Source organism: Eptatretus burgeri, chromosome 16 (assembly GCF_056783735.1).
Source record: "Eptatretus burgeri isolate ZD-2024b chromosome 16, Ebu_testis_v1, whole genome shotgun sequence".
Taxonomy (NCBI): domain Eukaryota; kingdom Metazoa; phylum Chordata; class Myxini; order Myxiniformes; family Myxinidae; genus Eptatretus; species Eptatretus burgeri.
The window spans coordinates 12,559,641-12,581,200 of NC_140976.1; the positions used below are offsets into that span (position 1 = coordinate 12,559,641).

A 21,560-nucleotide genomic window follows, 5' to 3' on the forward strand; every position below is an offset into this window, starting at 1 on the left:
GATAATGATGGGAACGGTTCTCATTGGGTTTGTATTTTTAATAGTCAAGACAAATATTATTTTGATAGTTTTGGTCTTCCACCACCTGTTGAAGTCATAAAATTCTTACAGAATGGTGTTTATCAAACATTTCAAGTCCAAGAATTAAATTCCAAGTGTTGTGGTCAATTATGTCTATATGTGTTATTTCAACTCAACAAAAATAAAAAATTTTATGATATTATTTTTAATCTAATATAAATGACTTATGTTGGTAAAGATGGTTCTATCTTTGGTGTATCTCAAGAACTGGATATTGATTTATCAAATTATTACACAAAGGCACAGGCTGAACGACATAAATATAATATAAACAAAAATATTAACATGAAAAATGCTTATAAATTAAAAAATTATCCAAGCCCGACTGACGCGAATGACTTGGTGAGATTAAGCGATTTATCACAATATATATACTTAAATAAAACGGCTGTGTATTCTAAAGATACAGAAGTGTTGATATTATCTCCAGGTCATACAGAATTCACAGTTCGAATTAAAATAAATTTTTATAAAGAAGGGCGTATCGTTTGTATGAGAATAGAACAATGGGGGTATGATATGAATGATTTAGGGTATAATTGGTCATTTAAAATTAACCTCGAAGACCTGGAACAATTAAATCAGTCTCGTAAGGAAGAATATTATCCACTTGGTATCGAGAATGAGTTTTGTGGAGCCACGATTAGTAAACAACAAATAAAAGAATTTAATAAGGGTAAATATAATAATGGTTTTGCCCTTGTTTATCTCATGAAAACAGAAAAAACAGGATTATATATAATAAGTAAGGAAATACAAAATGATTTAACTATGGGAAGATGGGGAGGTGTTTCGTGCCATAATATTATTCTAACATATATTTCTAATACATAAATGACAGCAAGAAGGCTTCAAGAAAATTATCATTTCTGTGTCCAAGCATACCTTCAAGAAAAGGGTATTCGGTATTTTAATAAATATGTTCTACAACATAAGAATGAGGTATTTTCAATAAAAGATTGGCATTATGCTGATGTTGATAAACCGACAACTTTAGATTTAATTAGAATGTTAAATAATGAAAAAATTATAAGGTTAAGAAAAGGTAAGGCTCTTTTAGAAATTCAAAAGAAATTTTATTGGTTTCCTGTTGTAAAAAAATTATTTTGGATACAGGAATAACAAGAAATCCTGATGAATATATGTATAATATTCTATGGGGTGTAAACGATTCAAGTATAGTAAGGGATGAGGAAGGAGTTGAAGAAGAGAGGGAAGAGGAGGAAAAGGAGAAGGAGGAGAGAGAGAAGGAGGAAAGAGAGAATAGAGAGAGGGAGGAAAGAGAGAAGAGAGAGAGGGAGAAGAAAGAGAAGGAGGAAAAGGAGAAGAGAGAGAAGGAGGAAAGAGAGAAGAAAGAGAAGGAGGAAAAAGAGAAGAGAGAGAGGGAGGAGAGGGAGAAGAAAGAGAAGGAGGAAAAAGAGAAGAGAGAGAGGGAGGAAAGAGAGAGAATAAATAAATATTATAGTATGGAAACCAGTGAGATTCAAAAAAGAATAGAGGTATTACAGAAAATAACTCAACCCACCAAGGAGGAATACAAAGAATTAACAAGTCTATTTGCAATACTTTCAACAAAACTATTAGCATCGTCAAGCTATTCATTTTAATTCAAGTTTTTTCTTAAATAAATGGAGGAGAGAGTGAAGGCATTTCTAAGGATTCTTTATGTTTTAAAAATTAAGATTCAAATGTGCATGTTGGAAACTAAAAAGGTTTTTGCACTCTGCAGAAATTTTTCTCATAAATAAATGAGTTATTGTCTCAAATGTAAAAAGAAAACTAATACTAAAAATATTTCATATATTAAAAGTAAAAATAACAGGGTTATACAAAAAGGTATATGTTCGGTGTGTGGTTCAAAAAAAAATCAATTTATCTCCAAACACAAACTCGGAGGAAATATACAAAAGTTTTTATCAGGAAGTAAATTTACAACTACTGGAATACCAGGGGAATTACATCTTCCAGGGTATTCTTTCTGTGGTCCAGGCACAAACTTGGATAAAAGATTAGATGAGGCAGACAATCCTAAATCCTGGAGTAAACCAATCAATAGAGTTGATGAAGTGTGCATGAGACACGATATTGATTATGGGAATACCACAACGTTGGAAGAAAAGCATGAAGCCGATAGAGAAATGTTATATAATTTGTCTCTGATACAAAATCCAACCTTGAGAGAAAAAGTTGATAGGTTCATCGTGAAGAAGATGATTAGTGCTAAATTGAAACTTGGACTTGGAAATTCAAAAAACTTATAGGCTCTAATGATGCCATTAAGACTGAAGAGCAATTAGCTGATGAATTACATAAACCAATATTCACAAAGTTTCAGAGAAGGAAAGTTTATTCCAAGGAAGTTGATTATATCTGGTCTGCTGATTTGATTGAACTCAATAATGATAAGGGGTACAAGTATGCTTTAACCGTTATTGATTTGAGGAGTAGATATGCGTGGGTTGTCCCTTTAAAAAACAAAACAGGTAATACTCTTATGTTAGCTTTTCAACAGATATTTAATAAAAGTAAGAGAAAACCTAAGAAATTGTGGACTGATGAGGGTAGAGAGTTTTATAACAAGACATTTATGAATTTTCTAAAAAATAACAGTATTACATTATACAGTACCTTTAATGAAGGGAAGGCAGTTGTTGTTGAACGTTTTAATCGTACCTTAAAAGAGAGACTATATAAAAAATTCACACAACTCGGTTCACAACAATGGTCATCTTTTATTCAGGATATTGTGGATAAGTATAATGACACGATTCACACGTCAACGAATATGAAGCCATCAGAAACATTTACAAAATTAAAATATGAAAAAGAGATTAATGTCAGAAAACCTAAGTTCAAAGTTGGTGATATCGTAAGAATATATAGGTGGAAATCTCATTTTGAAAAGGGTTTTACTGAACGATGGACGAAAGAACTTTTTAAAATTGTTGATGTAATAGATACAGTTCCTTGGACTTATAAAATATATGATTTGGAAGGGGAAGAGATTTTAGGTTCATTTTATTCACAGGAATTACAAAAGACAAAACTAAGCAGATAATACACCTTTGTGAACACTCGAGGGCCAAGTCCGAGGTGTATAACAGTATATAATGTGTGTCAAGGGGGACGTTCTTAGATCTGTGAACCCCAAACACAGAATCCTCAACTGAATAGTCAAGGCTTAACTTTTGTTTGTGTGTGTGTGTGTGTGTGTGTGTGCAATGGGAGCAATAGGTTGGCGCTTCACTCCCTCCTACTATACACCGTTGTGGACACTCGAGGGCCAAGTCCGAGGTGTATAACAGTATATAATGTGTGTCAAGGGGTGGACGTTCTTACATCTGTGAACCCCAAACACAGAATCCTCAACTGAATAGTCAAGGCTTAACTTTTGTTTGTTGATGTGTATGTGTGTGTGTCCCAACCCTCACATTCAAAATCTCAACCCCAACCCTCACATTCAAAATCTCAACCCCAACTCAATCCTCGCCCAACACAATGTCTTTTTCAAAATGAGATTTCCACCTATATATATATTTTTTTACGTTTTTTTTCTTCTTCCAATTCTGTCTTTTAAGGCTTTCAGGTTTGATGACGTAGAAAGGGGGAGTAAGCCTGCACTTTCTTCCCAGAACGAACAATGTATATTTTTTGTTTTTTTTTCTCTTCTTCCAATTCTGTCTTTTAAGGCTTTCAGGTTTGATGACGTAAAAAGGGGGAGTAAGCCTGCACTTTCTTCCCAGAACTTTCTTGATCTTGCTCCCATCAAGCACCATCCGACAAAGAACTACATCGATAGGTTTAGATCCCAAAGAGTGATAGCAACTCCAAAAGTCTCCAAAATATAAATAAATAAAATAATAATAATAATAAATAAATAAATAAATAAATAAAAGCCCCCAAAAAAGTTTCAAGTGTCCAACATAAACCCAACTTTCCAAGTCTTCAAGGTATAACCACATTCCCGTTGAGTTTCCAAGATATGTATCACATTGTGAGTTATCAATCCAGAACCCACATTTCAAGTATTCAAAGTAAAACCAACTTACAAAGTCTCTTAAGGATAACTCATTTACTGATTTTTTCAAAATTTGTGAGTCTCCAAGGTAGGACCCATATTTAGAACCATCTTGGCAGAACCCTTTTCCTGAGTCTCCAAGGTAGTTATTTAAACCATCAAGGCAGAACTCATTTACTGATTTTTTCAAAATTTGTGAGTCTCCAAGGTAGGCCCCATATTTAGAACCATCTTGGCAGAACCCTTTTCCTGAGTCTCCAAGGTAGTTATTTAAACCATCAAGGCAGAACTCATTTACTGATTTTTTCAAAATTTGTGAGTCTCCAAGGTAGGCCCCATATTTAGAACCATCTTGGCAGAACCCTTTTCCTGAGTCTCCAAGGTAGTTATTTAAACCATCAAGGCAGAACTCATTTACTGATTTTTTCAAAATTTGTGAGTCTCCAAGGTAAAACTTGTATTCTGGCTCATCAACGTATAACTTGTTCAGTGGGTATTGTCTTGATAACTCACAATGAGTACTATTGCTGTAAAACTCTTTTTCAGGATTTTGCTGGTCTCCAAGGTATAACTCTTTGGTTGGGTCATCAAGGACGAACTCGTTCTGTGGGTCTTGGTCGCTCATAAGGTCTTCAACCAAGCCAACAATTTCGCCCCAAGTTGTAGCAAAAGCAGTATTTTCATTTCGTATTTCAGACACAATTTCCTGTGAGAGAAAATAATAATGTATTAATTAAGTTATTTAATTATTAAATGAGTATGCTTCAATCAAAGTTTGAAAATAGGAAAATAAAAAATCTTACCTCAATAGATAAGAGGTTTGAATCCAGTTCATCAACTTGAAGGTTTAGTTCCATACAAGACAGAGAGTTCCAAGGAACACCAAAGTCATCCCACTCAAGGTCTTCAACCAAGCCAACAATTTCCCCCCAAGTTGTAGCAAAAGCAGTATTTTCATTTCGTATTTCAGACACAATTTCCTGTGAGAGAAAATAATAATGTATTAATTAAGTTATTTAATTATTAAATGAGTATGCTTCAATCAAAGTTTGAAAATAGGAAAATAAAAAATCTTACCTCAATAGATAAGAGGTTTGAATCCAGTTCATCAACTTGAAGGTTTAGTTCCATAGAAGACAGAGAGTTCGAGACAAGCACACAAAACACCATTGCCAGCAAAAACAAATGTTTAAAATGGAGCCTGGGTTTGAAGCTTTTATAGAGAAAGACTGGTGGGTGTGGTTTCCTTTGGAAATTCCCTGGGCAAGCCTAGGCAAGCCTTCATTGGGAAATTTTTCAAAACCATAACATCCTGTAATTTTCTAGTGATTTCTTTGTGAGTCAGAGATGAACTGGAAATGATGTAAGAGTGGGCGGGGCTTAGCAAAAGTAGGCGGAGCTTAGGAAAAGTGGGCGTGGCTTAGAAAAAATACCTTATGAAAAGTGGGCGGAGCTTAGCAAAAGTGGGCGGGGCTTAGGAAAAGTGGGCGTGGCTTAGAAAAAATACCTCATGAAAAGTGGGCGGAGCTTAGCAAAAGTGGGCGGGGCTTAGAAAAATACCTTATGAAAAGTGGGCGGAGCTTAGCAAAAGTGGGCGGGGCTAAAGAAAAGTGGGCGGGGCTTATTGAATGCCTTGTGGAAAGTGGGCGGGGCTTAACAAAAGTGGGCGGGGCTTAAAGAAAAGTGGGCGGGACTTAACAAAAAATAACCTGTGGCTCAGGAGGTGGTCAAACAAGAGCATTAAGAGAAGTTTATCATTTCGTAATGGCACAAATGGGGTATCTTAAAAAATATAAAGATTCAAATGTTTTGTTTGTCAATATTTTAGATGGGGATTATTGTGCAAAGAAAATTAAACTATTGAAGGAATTTGAGAATGAACAAATCTTTATAGGTTCAATGAGTGAGCTGTTCAACCCCCAGGTGTTCAATTCAATGAGGTTCAACCTCCAGGTTAAAAGGGGAGACAAATAAATATACCTTGGGATAAAAAGGGGGTTTATTTTTAGGGAAAAAAATATGAATCGCTGAAAATCCCCCATTCATTTACATGGGGAAAAGTGAGCCAGAATCAGTATTCTTACCCTACTCACAATATAGTGTCATAAACAGCTTTTTGAGCAGGTTAACTCTTGGGAGTTGTGGAGCAAAATCGATTACGCTGATAATTGAGAATTAAAAAATAATTAAATCAAATATATTTTGCAAAGCAACAATGCCAGTAATGTTTCACTTTAACGAGGAAGCTAAGTGTGAGGTAAGAAGACCAAATAACCAAACTGTAGCATTGAAAGCTTGATTGAATCATCATGTTTCTGCTTTTTATTTATTTTACAACATCTCGGCTCATGGAAGAGTACGGTGAAAGTAAAAATAGGACCGCTGGAGCTGTTGCTTATCTGTACATTGTACACAAAAAACTCTTCCAAAATAAAGGAAAATATTGTGTTTTGCTGCCAAACTTAAATATAAAGCAAAAATAATAAAAACGATCCAATGATCAGGTCAGGTCAGGTATAGGAGCATGCGCCAAAGCAGCGAGTCGCTGCATCCACTTTCCGCCGGTACTCCAGGGGCCTCCGTCTGGCCATCCCCCAGGCAGATTCCAGGCCCAACCCCATCTCCTCGAGATGCCGATCAACGTGCTGCAACTACGAGGCACAAGGTCGGCCCATTGGCCTCCTCCACTCACGAGTCTCCCTCACTGAGAGAATCTGGTGAGCAGGATCAGCATCAAGAAAACGAGCCACATGTCCATACAACCGCAGTTGATGCACACGGACTATGCAGGCAACAAATCTCATTTGAGTCTCTCTCAGCAACCGCTCATTGGACACAAAGTCCGACCAGCGATAGCCAAGGATTCTCCGAAGAGACCTGGTACCAAAGGAATTAAGTCTCCATCTCAGATCCTTTGTCAGAGTCAAAGTCTCGCATCCATAGAGCAAGACTGGAAGCACCAAGGACCTGAAGACTCGGACTTTCGTCCTCCCGCACAGGTACCGGCAGTGCCACACCCCATTATCCAGTGAATCCATGACTCCCCAAGCCCAACCCAAACGTCTATTGACCTCTGACTCACAGACAGCAGAGACATGAATATCACTGCCAAGGTAAGTGAATCTCTCCATGACCTCAACATCCTCACCACAAACAGGCACAGACAGGATAGCAGCATCCAAGATGTCATTGAAAGCCTGGATCTTAGTTTTGACCCAGGAAACCCGTAATCCAAGCGGCTCAGACTCCTCATTCAGCACCTCGAGGGCCCCCAAAAGGATACCTAAAGTCTCTGCAAAGATGACTGCATCATGACATAAAAAGACTTTTAAAGGAACTAATGTGATTTTCCCAAAAGTTAATGGTCGGCCATGTTGACACACTTCCGGTCAGGTGATCCGTGTGACTTCCACAATATAATTAACATCCCTACCCTAGCCTAATGTAGCAACCCAGATTTGGTAGCATTCTGACTGGTGGGTCGAGAGAATAAGATTTCGGAAGTAATTTTCACAACCGTCATTTTGACACACTTCCGGTCATGTGATCAGCATGGCCTTTGCAATTTAACGTTAAGACAGTGTCCTAAAATGTTGTAACCCAAATTTAGTAGGATTCTGACTGGTGGGGCTGGGGAAGAAGATTTTTGAAGGAATTTATGTGATTTTCACAAAATTTGATCAAGTCGGCCATTTTGACACACTTCCGGTCACGTGATCAGCATGGCCTTTGCAAGTTCATATTAGGACCCTATCCTAATGTAACCTAAATTTGGTAGCATTCTGACTGATGGGTCTGAAGAAGAAGATTTTTGAAGAAATTTACGAAGTCTGCCATTTTGACTTGCTTAAAGTCATGTGACTGGAACGAGCTTTGCAATTCCTGTTACCAGTCATGAGAGGAACGTTGCTACCAAATTTCACCCGGTGTTGATGTTGGCCCAGCGATTTGGCTGGAGAAGTCAAAAAACAAGACGGATGGATGGACGCTGCACGATGACAACACCTTATCTGGAATGTAAATTCCAGATAAGCTAAAAACAGGCTCTCCCTTTCTGTGCCTTGGACAGCACATTATCTTGTACAACTTACGAGTGGCAACATAGCACACATGTCAATTGTACACATTGGAAGTTGTCATTTCCTTCAATCATTTCCTCCGCAGTGACAAACTGCCATCTGGACATTAGAGGGAGAGAGCGGGCACCAACAACAGACATAAAGTACAAAATAGAGGTAGACTTGAACAAACAATGAGTGTGGGGAGGAGAATGAAGGGCAAGAGAGGATACATGGGGTGGACAATATGGATGCAGAAGGAAACTCTCAGGAAGGACAAACTGGAAATTTGGAAGGAGGTGGGCTTGGGGGTGGGGAGATTAACGAGGGTAGAAAAGATCATGCTTTTGGATAGGGGATGATCTGAGATGGTGGTGAACAGCTGTCTTGAAGATGTGTGGAGAAGAATGAGATTGAAGAAATGTGGAAGTTCGTTCCACGGGTGGGTAAAAAGAGAAATTAATGAGTAGAAGTGAGCAGTGTTTCTGGATTTTTGGAGTTTCACCAGAAGGGGGTTGATGGTGGACCGCTTGTGGGGACAAAACACGGAAAGAGCAGAGGGTGCAAGTGCAGAAAAGAGGTTGTAGAAGACAGAGAGACAACGGAACTGTCCATGATGGGAAAGTGATAAGTCCATAGACTCAGCTTCTTCGTGGGAGATTCCAATGATCTGGAAAGTCTTGGTTTCCATGGCATCAACTGAGTAAGGTGCGAGGCAGGGATTCCAGCCCAGATAGGAGAGCAGTGCTCCATAATGTTGCAGATGAAGGCCTTGTCGGTGTGTGGAGAAGTTGAGGTGTGTTGAGGTGTGCCAAGGAAGGACTTTGTATGATGAAGGATGCCCAGTTGGCGGGGACTAGTTTTGGAGGCCAACTTTGAAATGTGGTTTGCCTAAGAAAGATTGGGGCTGACAGAGAGACCCAGGAGTTTGAGTGAATGAAGTTCCTCAAGAGGATTGTTGAGAAAGTAGGTGGGAGGGTTTGCCATACAGTCCTTTCGGAGAAAGAGAGAGATTGTGAGAGTGTGAGATTTGTCAGGATTGATATACATATTCCAAGTGTTTGACCAGCTTATGATTTTGTCAAGGTTGTCAAGGTTTTACCCACCCGTGGAACTAGCTTCCACATTCTTTTGTCAAGAGGAAAGAGACTATTGCCTGCCTATCTGAAGGATGAGGGATGTCACGTCATGGCAGAGGGTGGATTCATTAGCAAATATATAAAGAAGATTTTCCAAAGAGTCAGAGAGATCATTTATGAAGACTAAGAATAGGACTGGGTGCATAACATGGTCTTGGGGCACTCTAGACTTAACAGGGAGAGGGGATAAAAGGATTCCGTTGAGAGCTACATGTTGGCTCCGAGAAGAGAGAAATTTAGTAACCTAAGAGTAGGTTGGGCTTGGATGCCATAGGCAAAAATTTTGGAAAGCAAGGCGGAATTCCAGACTTTATCGAAAGCTCGAGATACTGTAGGTCGAGAGAGATGGCCCTGATCTCATGTCTGACATTGAGGGCTTCCATATTGTTGGGAGAGTCAACGCAGCATGTCCAAGGTGGAGTGACCTTGTCTGAATCGGAAATTGTGATCTGAGATGAGTCCATTGGAGAAAAGGAAGGATTTCGCAACTGCAATGATGGATTCCATGACCTTGCTGATAATTGGAAATATGCTGATAGGTCTGTCGTTGAGGAGATCCTTTTTATGTAATGCAGTGATGAAATACAGTTTTGGACATGCTGTGTTGACTCTTTTGGACATGCTGCGTTGACTTTTTATGTTATGCAGTTTTGCACCTTTTTATGTAATGCAGTGATGTTGGTTGATTTTCAAACAGATGTAAGATGACCTGGGGCAAATGATAGGATGAAAAGAGCACGAAGAGATTGTGCAAGAGCAGCAGAGCAGGTTTTTTTTTTAGGTCTGCCTGTTCTGGATAAAGTTGGTTCCTCCCCTCTGGGCTGGCACCCCTGCTTATATCAGCAAGTCTGACTCTTCTGGGTAAAGCAGAGATTGCATGTAATCAACTTTCACTTAACAGTTAATACAAAACATATTGATTCGTTCTGTGTTCAGTTTTTTTTTTTGGTGATTGTTTGATCAAAAATTTTATATTGATATGAAATGTTGAATGTATAATACATTTGTAAATTGACATACAATTCAGTGGAAGCTGCAAAGTGGTAATAAAACTGAACTGAACTGAACTGAACTGAACTGACATTGCAGATGCCTAATGGAAATTGCACCTGAGCATTGTACGTCTGACCAAGGGTATGACATAGAGTCGATTTCCCAGAAGATGGAGGCCCACACACAATAACTTTGCAAGGAGGACGTGGTTGTGGAGGCATCAAGTAAACGGATGGGTTACACACAAACTCCTTCATAGCCTTCTCACTTGATAGCATGTACATCTTGTCCAGAAATCTGAAACATACCATCCAAATCAGAAATAAAATTGAGAACTCGCTAATTACATCTTCCACCAAAGGTCCGCCAAAGAGAAGCTGAAAAGTTATTACCCGACAGCGAGTTCTGGCTTCCCATGAATGATGCTGCCATGGTAGAGTGCAACAGGACACGCAACACCCCATCGACTCAACTGCCACCGACAACCCGGTGCGACATTATGGGACTGTGACAATAGGTTCAGCATGTCTGCCTGAAATGGTAACAATCAGCTTGAATTGTATTGGTGAAAAATCGATTTGGTAATTTCCAGAGCAGAGAGTTTATCACTACTGCACTATCTTCACAACGATCTGGGTTTGTGTGCAGATCACAAGTCATCTCAGATTATCATCCAGCACTAAAAATCATGACATCAATTCTGCAGCATGTGACAATCCATTCCATTCCTGATCCCAATCCAACATAATCTTCATTAAATGTGTCGTGTGAGCTGCAAGCTCACCATGGCCATATCCTCGAGGAAGCACTCTGGCGAAAGCTCGAGATGGAGCGGTGACACAACGTGGTGGACACCCATTAAGTCAAGCCACTCCAATACAGCCTGCAAAATAAAAATAATAAAAAACAACTCAAATTAAACCATCTGAATAAGTCTAAATAATCCATGGAAAACTCTATGATGTCATGGACAGAATTAACTGTTGACAAATATGATAATTTGAAGATACAAATACTCTTCCATTAGCCCTTCATATGATAAAACCTGAAATGGTTAGTCATATCACTTTTCACAAATTAGGAGTCCAAGCTTACATCAGAGAATGACACAATATAATGGGCCTCTTTTTAAAGAAGGAAGTTGGGGGTCTTATTGATGTCAAATGGAGAAAAACTGAATAACTAACTTGCATCCTCAGAAATATATGCCTGGTGTTGGCTTAATGGTTAGGGTGGTGGGCTTGGGATCCGAGGATCCCGAGATCAAATCCCCCTCGGCTGTTGAATGAACACCAGGTGGGGTTGACTCTGCCTGTCATCCTTCTGAGGTTGGCAAAATGAGTGCCAGCTTGCTGGTATCCTGTGTTGGAGTGGTGACCCATCCAGGATTGTGATCAATAGCCAAGGAGACAGCTTAGGCAGCACCAATGCTCTGCACAGAGTATGGTCCCAATGGATGGAATGGATGGATGGATCCTTGGAAATTGGCTCGAATTGCAGATGAGAAGCCAACATTATATGATTTGCAAAATCAAATACAAGCTTACATCATGGCATGCATCATTTAAACCTCCCTTTGGTGAAACTCTCACCATCCAAAATCACTGCTCACCTCCACTCATTCATTCGTCTTTATTCCCACATGTGGAACCAACTTCCACATTCTCTTCAATCTCACCCCTTCAAGTCTTCAAGACAGCTGTTCACCACCTTCTCAGACTATCACCCATCCAAAACCATGAACATTTCTACCCTCGTTAACCCCACTACCCCCAACCCTGCCTACTTCCAAATTTCCAGTTTTCCATCCTGAGAGATTGCTTCTCTATCAATCTTGTCCACCAACTGCATTCTCCCCACCCTTCATCCTTACCCACATCCCTTGTTGTCAGTCTCCATTTATTTTCTTCCTTTGCCCTGCCATTGGTTTTGCCCCCTCCCCCACCTTCTCTTTCTCCTATTCCTTTTGTTCTGTTGCATCCTGATTCATTCTGTGTTCTAGAAGTTCTCACTCTTCCATGAGCCTCGACTCTGGATATAAAAAATATACAACAAAGCAGAACACAAACTTCAAAATTGAAAAGTGCTTGGCCAAAATCGTACCAACTGGACAACTTGCGGGTGTTGCTTGATTATAAACAAAAAAACACTGCAAATTCTTCACAATAGAAGAGCCGGTGAGCAACACTGCAGAACTTCATCGATTAGATATTGTTACGGTTGTGGGGGTAGATGGAGGAATTTCATCGGAAAGCTCGGATAGTATAGAGTTGCTTGGTACATGGACGTGTAGGAGACATCTCGATGTAAATTAAGTAGGGAAACTGAGCTTAAGTGTTACGTGTCACAACACGGGGGGTGGTGCGGTGTTAATTAGACAGGGATTAAGGATAATTTCCCCAGTATGTGATTGCCCCCTGTGATCTTTCCCTATGTTTTTGCATTTACAAGCCAGCCATGAAGAAGTTGCGTTTTTATACCAACCACAAGCATAACAACAAGCAGCTGAATGTTCAAGCAGGCAAGAAGCACCGCCTTCCCGAGTTTCGTGCCAACAAGCCACGCCCAGAGGTGTATGATTGATAGGCGTGACACCAAAGAAAGATCAGAAGTGAATGCATGAGGAGCGTGACATGAGAAGGAAGAGGTTGTTGGTTCAGTTCGGTGTGTAAAGGACACACGCGGTCGAGAAACATCGGAGAGAGGAGATGGCGTGTAAGTTCGGGCATTACGGCTGGCTTTCCTTCAACACATAAAGAAGACGGCACGACTCTCGTATTCATGCTGAGGCGAATTGGCTCACGTACTGAGGAAGACACTGCCATCGACTCTTGGCTGGTCATGAGAGACGGACATCGAAGCCTCGTGGATGTCACCGAAGGGAGCGGCGCCATTTTGCAGAAAGCGTATCGGCAAGCGCGATCGACGAGGTAGCCGCATGGCGGTCTCTGAGCCCTGGTGTTGAATACAGCCTCACAAATGACCTCAATCACGTGTTTCCCACCCAGAGAGCGGCTCAGCGCCATTTTGGGGCATGCCTTCCCGGTCGGGATGAAGCACCTCGATCCCAAAGTTCAGTAAAGACCACCTCTGGACAAACTAAGTGCCAGAATAAAGGGAGGATTTGCTTTTCTTTTGTTTCCCCCTTGTCTGAATCAAGGTCCGTGTGTGGAGGCACCTTGACTTTAGACCTTAATTACTTCATATATTATTATTACATTCTGACTTATGCCCTTGTAAATATTTCCATTTTCATAAAATCCCCGTTTATTTTAAATTGCTGTGCCCGTGTATTTGCCGTAGGGTTCGAGTGTAAACTCCTTGTGCAGTGCATCTATCTGATCCATCTCCCTACCAGTACCGCCAATGCCTCTACCACGCACACGATAATCTCTGAGGATCACGTGTCCGCCTCCTAAGGAAAACCGCTCGGCGATTCGGGCCTGGTCGGTGTTAACTACCCGTCCACCAAAATTGGGTCGGGGGGGGATTAACTTAACCGCCCAGACCCACGACCATATCATGTTTATAGCTGCAAGCACTTTCTAGTTTACAAAGGAACACACCGAGTGACTGTGGCCAGTAGTGCCAGTGGGTGTCAGGAACCTGTCAGAAAGAACTTGGAAATACGTCATAAGTAGTACAAACGCACAGCAAACTCACAAATTAAAGCAAAGAAAAAAGTTGAAAAGAAAAAATAATTAATCATCAAAAAAAAACAATATCAAAGTGAAACAGACCGCCAAAACAGCTTCAGGCTGTTGATTCCCATCAACGTCAATCATGCGCCCATGTCCATGCTCCGCCAGGAATGTCTGAAGAAGCAAAAAGTATAAAACATAGCGTGCACACACAATGCTATCATTCCCCATCGCACACTAAAAAGACGATTTAACAAAAGCCAAGAATGATGACAAACCTTGAGGGGCCTTTGCATCCTGTCCTTGTGCATCTGCAAGCACTGCTGGACATTCTCCAAAAATGCTTCTGGGTTTTTGATCAATCGCTGTAAAACCTCCTTTGGTGGCACTTGGGAGGTCTCATTCTGCAAAATCAAAGCACCCATCGTGCTCTCAATTGGTTGGAACAAGTTCATTGGCTAAATTGGGTCCTCAGACCTCGGTCTTTTGTGTTGCTCACATGAAATCGCCATAACTAGCAATAAAATAGATATTTCAATTACATTTCATTACAATAATTAAAAAGTGTGCTTAAACCTTAATGATGTACTTCTTTAGTTGCTTGCTCTTATGAAGTGAAGAGAGATCATTTGTAAAAATGATGTGAACATCATATTATCCTTTTATCATGAGGAAGAATAGTGTATTCAAACGCAGGTACCTCACCTTGCTAAAATAATTGCAATAACCAATTGCTCATGACTACAAATTTTAAAACACCGGTAATTTTATTTTGGTAGGGAGGGGTGGGGAGGGGAAGGTGTGAAACACAATAGTTTGGTGAGGAGTGAAGCACCAAGTGCACCTTTTGACAACACCCTCTCACAGACATCACAATAATGATACCAGTCTCGAATTAGCCATTTATAACTCAGATATATTCCTGCTAATGCCCATGTACCCTTCTCTTACCAATGCTTTTACCTTGTTCTCTCGTTCTATCTGTCTGTCTGACTCTGACTCTGACTCTGACTCTGACTCTGACTCTGACTCTGACTCTGACTCTCTCTCTCTCTCTCTCTCTCTCTCTCTCTCTCTCTCTCTCTCTCTCTCTCTCTCTCTCTCTCTCTCTCTCTCTCTCTCTCTCTCTCTCTCTCTCTCTCTCTCTCTCTCTCTCTCTCTCTCTCTCTCTCCCCCCCTTTCTCATGAACCATACTCTTCACAGACCGTCGGTGCCACCAAAGCAGCTTCCTGAGAAAGGGTTATATTGGGTGGTTTGTCAGTGCCTTTCCAGCAATAGTCAGGGCAGGAATTAGTAATACAGTATGTTCATCGTAGCCCGCCAACTCTTTGCGAGTCATACAGTGGGGTCTTTAACGTCCACCAACTAATGCCGGCAGATGGGATACTCAGTTTACCGGATGCTCAGTTTAACATCCATCTGAGGGGAAGCACACACGTTGATGAATCACCCTGCCTGTGAAGCACTAGGATGACAGTTTATAGCTAGGTCGGGATTTAAACCCAGGCTGGAATGCTTAGAAATGAGTGTGTGTACCTTGAGGCCATCCTGCAAGCTATTTAAGTACTCAAATTTAAAATGATGCACTCTTTTCAGAATGTAAACACAAAATTCCCCTTTCCAACATGTCCAATCAAAATTGGTTACAAAGCTGTTTCTTAAGAATCAGTGCTTGATAGTAATGCAATGTGGCCATGGAGAAGCATTCTCACCAATAATATTTCATCTTCTGCATCTTTCAAATCACCAGTAAGAGTAGAGTTTGATAACTTTGGCGAATTCCATTGCTGCTTTGTGTACAATATGCCAGTGATCGGATCTACCCTTTGTTCCACTTGGCGCAGCAAAACGTCATCATCTGGACACTGGTGATTATACAGCGATGTTAAAACATCCCAAAGGAAATTGGTAAAATGTATTTGAAAATGAACAGAAAGGGAGACTCAAACAATCAAAATCAAACTTCATAACAAAACATAATTTTTTTGCAATATATTACAAGGGAAGGGTGAAAAGTAAGGTCAAAATGTTTCTTACAAACGTCCAGCTAAATGGCTAATTGTGACATTATGAACTCACAATACCACCTCGGGAGGAAATAGTCAGGTTACGTATGTCCAGATTTTAAGGTTCGTTCCGATTTTGTGGAGATTTGTAAGCATTTACATTTTTTTTTTAAGATTGAGAGGTTCTGAATCTGAAAACCCATGTTTGCATTTGATTTGAAAATTTTAATGGCCGCCATCTTGGATTTCAAAATTGCCACCATCTGGGACCTATTTTTGTCAATATCTCGAAAAGTAAGTCGGATATGAAGATGATTCCAGAGGCTATACCCACACTTTGAGGGGCAATGAATATGATAGAAGTTCCAAATTATTTGTCCACACAGTCCAAAAAGTTAATATATCATCTTCATCACTCTCATCAGACAGTGGGCTGTCACACAAATAAATAATCACCATTCTGGCACTCGGTGCTGCATAAACAAAGGTCAGTGCATGCCAAGTTGTTTGATCTGCAGATACACCTTTGTGACGAGCAGTTTCTCTTACAACAGCAAACAACCATTTCAATGATGGCCTTGGGTGCTGGTAGAATATCTGTTATACGGGGCTTAAGCTGTCCATTTGTGTCTTTGAGGAATCCATTCTGTCGTGGGTCTAAGAATTCTTGCTACGTAATGCTGGCTTGACTCCATACCCTGGCCTGAATATGGACTCTTAGAGTGTGCTGCTTAAGGACTCCCATTTAAGGTGGAAGCTTGTCACTTTCTAATTTGTGTTTATGGACTAGATTCCATCATAGATCAGGAATGCTGTTAATCTCGATCCCTTTTTGGTTGTATGCAATACACACAAATGTTGCGAGCGTGGTCAACTGCTGCTCGCTGAATTCGGTCTCATGAGATAGCCTCGCTCGGGCCTCGATAACATTACTTCCTGTTTTCAGGAAAATTTTAAGCCACGTTGCCTTGCCTATTCGATGAAACCTCCCAATATTGTCCACACCTGAAAATGCATAAAGGACAGGCAGCACCTTGGCCTTCTGTCTGCTTAGAGCTGTTGCAATTGACTCTATTTGGATAAGTCCTGGCACTGTTGAGATAGAAGTGCTTCTCAGAAGGAGACGATAGTTTGCTACGATGAGCACAAGGACATCTTTGTCTGGAGAGCAGAACGTCAGCTGTGCATCGGGTCAGTTTTCATAACTGTAGATGCCAACACTGCTTCAAAGATCAGTAATGAATCGGCTTCTTCGTGATTGTTGTCACTTTATAATTTTTTGTATTTCTGCATAAAAAAATTTTTATAAAATAAAATTTGACCAAAAATGTGATCAGATCTTCATCTAAGACCAATATGTGATCAGATAGATAAAGAGAACCTGATTAAATAAATAGCACAAAAAATATCAAATTTTTAAGTTATCTATTGAGCAAACTGATCCTACATTCCATTTCTTTGTCGGAAAAAGTATGTGAACCTTTGCATTCAGTAACTGGTGGCACCCCCTTGAGCAGCAATAACTTCAACCAAACGTTTCCTGTAACTCTTGATCAGTCGTGCACATTAGCTCGGAGGAATCTTGGCCCATTCCTCCTCATAGAACTGCTTCAACTCAGAGATATTTGTGGGCTTTCTTGCATGGAATGCTCGGTTCAGGTTCTGCCACAACATTCTAATTGGGTTAAGGTCTGGACTTTGACTTGGCCATTCCAAAATGCAAACTCTCTTCTGCTTTAGTCATTTTGTTGTAGATTTACTTGTGTGTTTAGGATCGTTGTCTTGCTGCATGACCCACTTTCTGTGAAACTTCAGCTCATGGATGGATGCCTTGACATTCTCCTGTAGAATTTGCTGGTACAATCCAGAATCCATGGTTCTGTCAATGATGGCAAGCCATCCGGGTTCTGAGGCAGAAAAGCAGCCCCAAACCATGATACTCCCACCACCACGTTTCACGGTTGGGATGAAGTTCTTATGTTGGAATGCAGTGTTTGGTTTTCTCCAAAGATAACATTTCTCATTTAAACCAAACGTTCCACTTTTGACTCATCTGTCCATAGAACATTCTTCCAATAACCTTCTGGATCATGCAGGTGCCTTTTGACAAACTTGAGACGAGTGGCAATGTTCTTCTTGAAGAGCAGTGGTTTCCTCCTTGCTTTACTCCCATGTACAGCATTCTTATTCAGTGTTTTCCTGGTGGTAGATTCATGAACACTGATATTAGCAAGAGAGGCCTGCAGATCCTTAGTTGTTACCCTGGGGTTCTTTATGACCTCCTGGAATATTGTACGCCTTGCTCTTGTGGTGATTTTCATTGGACGACCGACTGTACCTGGAAAGAGTGGCAATGGTGTTGAATTTTCTCCATTTGTACACTATCTGCCTGAAAGTGGATTGGTGGAGCCCATCTTCAGAAATGGTTTTGTAACCCTTTCCAGACCAAGGTCCTCAATATTTTTTCTGAGGTCTCTTTTTCTTTTTCTTTTTCTGAGGTCCTCAGAAATCTCTTCCATGACACGCTTCTACAAACCTTTGTGGTGAAGACCAGACTCTTATGGTGACGAACAAAGTATATGTTTTTCATATAGGGCAGGTCCGCCCAAACTCATTCCTGATTGTCATCCCATTGATTGAAACACCTGACTAATTATCCTCTTAATTTTGCTGATTAACTGGGAGGTTCACATACTTTTTCCGACAAAGAAATGGAATGTTGGATCCTTTTGCTCAATAAATAAACAAGCAGTCATAGACTGGTACTTACGAAATCGTCAACTTGACCTCTGACTTTGTCGAATAAAAGCTGTCTCTCGAGAAGGTAGCGACGTAAACCAGAAGTTTCTACGATGATTCTGTACCAAACCATCAAAAATCGAATGTTTGACCTCACTGTGACCTTGACCTTTGACCGATTTTGACCAAAATCTAATCAAAATTTCCCAACATGCACCATCACCCTCCTGAATCAGGTGGTGTAATTTGACATTGGTAGCTTCTTCCGCTCTCGAGTTATCGTGCCTACAAACAAACAAACAAACACACACACAAACAGATGACGGAAGTCATCATTATACTTCCGAAATCTAAAGATTTCGTAAGTAACAAGTAGATGTTTTTTTGTGTGCTTTGTTTAATCAGGTTCTCTTTATCTATTATTAGGACTTAGATGAAGATTAGGATAGAGGTTCACATTCACCTGGCTCGTTCCTCCAAGACTGTCTGGCTCTCGTTGTTCCTTGGACACATACTGTTGTGGAGCCAGGTGTCGGCGGCGAGCACGACCGCGAGGTGGAGCAGTAGAGTCGGCTCCACTGAACACCTGGAATCTAGATCGTGCTTCTCGGAGAACTCCGAAAGGCACGAGTCCCTTACAGGACCGTGAATCGCCAATAATTTGGCCGCATAGAATAGGGTTAATTGCCAACTTCAATATACCTAAGTATCCACGCGGCAAGGCTACCGGGGAATTCACACCCTCGGCAGGCCTCAAGCAGAATGAGCTGTTATCATGCTCGAACCGTGCGTAACCCGAGCGGATGGTTACCAAGACCCGTCGGTCCAAATGCACAATTTACCGTTTCCCAATTTCCCAACATACACCATGCTGAGCCAATGAAAGAAAAACAGAAACGAGCTGGAACATTTAACTGGAGCATATTATAAGTTGTATGGTTTATTTAAACATATCAGTGTATTCCTTGACCCCCAAAACATATGGTTTGCCACTGAAATCGGGTTCATATCTCGATTTTTGGCCGAGTTACGGCCAAAAAAACGGTTTTGATGGTGGCCATTTTGAATTTTGCTCCTAAAAAAAATTGCTCAAGCGTGACAAAGTGGCATCACTCAGATTTGAGTTTAGTATAGTCTATGTTACCAGAATCTGCAATAAAATTGTGTATGTACTCCAAAACACACCTAGGGTATAATTCCAGTTCTGCATCCAGACAAATAAGGGATATAAGAGGAGAGGGGTTGACAGAAGAGTTACAAAGGGAATTTCAACCAGCTACACAAGCACAACGCATTTCTCTGTCCACTGATACGAGGGGAGAGGTAATATAACTGAACAAAAGTCAGTTGGTGGTTAGAATGAGATTTATATATTAGATACATTGCGAGGCAATGAAAACGCATACCAAATAAAAAAATTACCCCCGTGCGGGAGTGACGGTCATCTCTGCGAGAAATAATACAAGTTCTCAATGTTCAGTTATGACCGAAGACTACTGCGCAGTTCTACTGCGCAGCTCCACTGCGCAGCTCGAACTGCGCAGTTTGGTTAAAGATGACTCGGCATTTTGGCGTGCGTGCACGAAATTATATTTTGAAAATAAATGCCGACGTTTTTACATTTCGGGTTTTGAAACGTTTTGCATTTTCGGCGGAAAATGTATAAATATAAAATTACCCCCGTGCGGAAGTGACGGTCATCTCTGCAAGAAAATATATAGCCTCCTGAAGGTAGGGCAGTTTTTGCAAACTTTGAAGTCATGTGACACGAAAACGAAAGCGAATATCGAAAATCCGGCCTGACAAAATTTAGATATTGTCCCATAGATTTATATGCCACAATCAAATTCAAGATCGCTTGAGAAATGTAGGAGGAGATAGATTTTGAAAATTGTCATTTTCGCATTTTTTGCCAACTTTGAAGTCACGTGACACGAAAACGAAAGTGAATATCGAAAATCCGGCCTGACAAAATTTAGATATTGTCCCAAACATTCATATGCCACAATAAAATTCAAGATTGCTTGAGAAATGTAGGAGGAGATAGATTTTGAAAATTGTCATTTTCGCATTTTTTGCCAAATTTGAAGTCACGTGACACGAAAACGAAAGCGAATATCGAAAATCCAGCCTGACCAAATTTAGATATTGTCACATACATTTATATGCCACAATCAAATTCAAGATCGCTTGAGAAATGTAGGAGGAGATAGATTTTGAAAATCGTCATTTTCGCATGAAAATTGTCATTTTCGCATTTTTTGCAAACTTTGAAGTCACGTGACACGAAAAAGAAAGCGAATATCTAAAATCCGGCCTGACCAAATTTAGATATTCTCCCTTAGATTCATATGCCGCAATCAAATTCAAGATTGCTTGAGAAATGTAGGAGATAGATTTTGAAAATCGTCATTTTCGCATTTTTTGCCAACTTTGAAGTCATGTGACACGAAAACGAAAGTGAATATCGAAAATCCGGCCTAATCAAAATTTAGATATTGTCCCATAGATTCATATGCCACAATCAAATTCAAGATCGCTTGAGAAATGGCAGAGGAGATAGAATTTGAAAATCGTCATTTTTGCAACTTCAAAGGCCTCGTGACCTTGACCTTGACCTTCGGTGACCTTGAAAGTCATACCATCGTGTACGTCTCATCGACCTCTATCAGGATCACTCATGACCAGATCTCCTGCTTCAACTTGATTGTGAACAGACGGACGGATCGTCACCTCTCCTCTCAATACCAATATTATTAGGTCATGCTCGAAGAGATGACCTAAATATACAAGGTCAGCTGCTATGCAATGACACCATTCACTAACTTTTACCATGCCCAGTAGAGAATATATAGCCTCCTGAAGGTAGGGCAGTTTTTGCAAA

The 21,560-nt window shown here is 40.4% G+C and overlaps 1 protein-coding gene and 1 long non-coding RNA gene across 9 annotated transcripts in view; both read right to left on the reverse strand.

Annotated features, from left to right (window-relative positions):
• Positions 1 to 21,560, reverse strand: part of AK9 (adenylate kinase 9) — a 115,099-nt gene that overhangs the window by 65,840 nt on the left and 27,699 nt on the right. For 5 of the 7 annotated variants that reach the window (XM_085859488.1, XM_085859492.1, XM_085859487.1 and 2 more), the window contains 6 exons: positions 15,644 to 15,796; positions 14,209 to 14,334; positions 14,030 to 14,104; positions 11,074 to 11,172; positions 10,682 to 10,821; positions 10,406 to 10,586 (listed from right to left, as the gene is read on the reverse strand). In XM_085859488.1, coding sequence (XP_085715614.1) covers positions 10,406 to 10,586; positions 10,682 to 10,821; positions 11,074 to 11,172; positions 14,030 to 14,104; positions 14,209 to 14,334; positions 15,644 to 15,796 — 774 coding nt within the window. The remainder of the gene's footprint in view (positions 1 to 10,405; positions 10,587 to 10,681; positions 10,822 to 11,073; positions 11,173 to 14,029; positions 14,105 to 14,208; positions 14,335 to 15,643; positions 15,797 to 21,560) is intronic. The other 2 variants (XM_085859490.1, XM_085859493.1) reach the window with 1 other exon arrangement.
• On the reverse strand, positions 2,794 to 5,638 carry LOC147010530 (uncharacterized). Of its 2 annotated transcripts, XR_015052369.1 has the most exons (3): positions 5,177 to 5,638; positions 4,903 to 5,079; positions 2,794 to 4,805 (listed from the first exon to the last, which is right to left on the reverse strand). It is a non-coding gene; the product is annotated as an uncharacterized LOC147010530 (long non-coding RNA). The 2 variants fall into 2 exon arrangements; XR_015052368.1 differs by lacking the exon at positions 5,177 to 5,638 and having other exon boundaries at positions 4,903 to 5,166.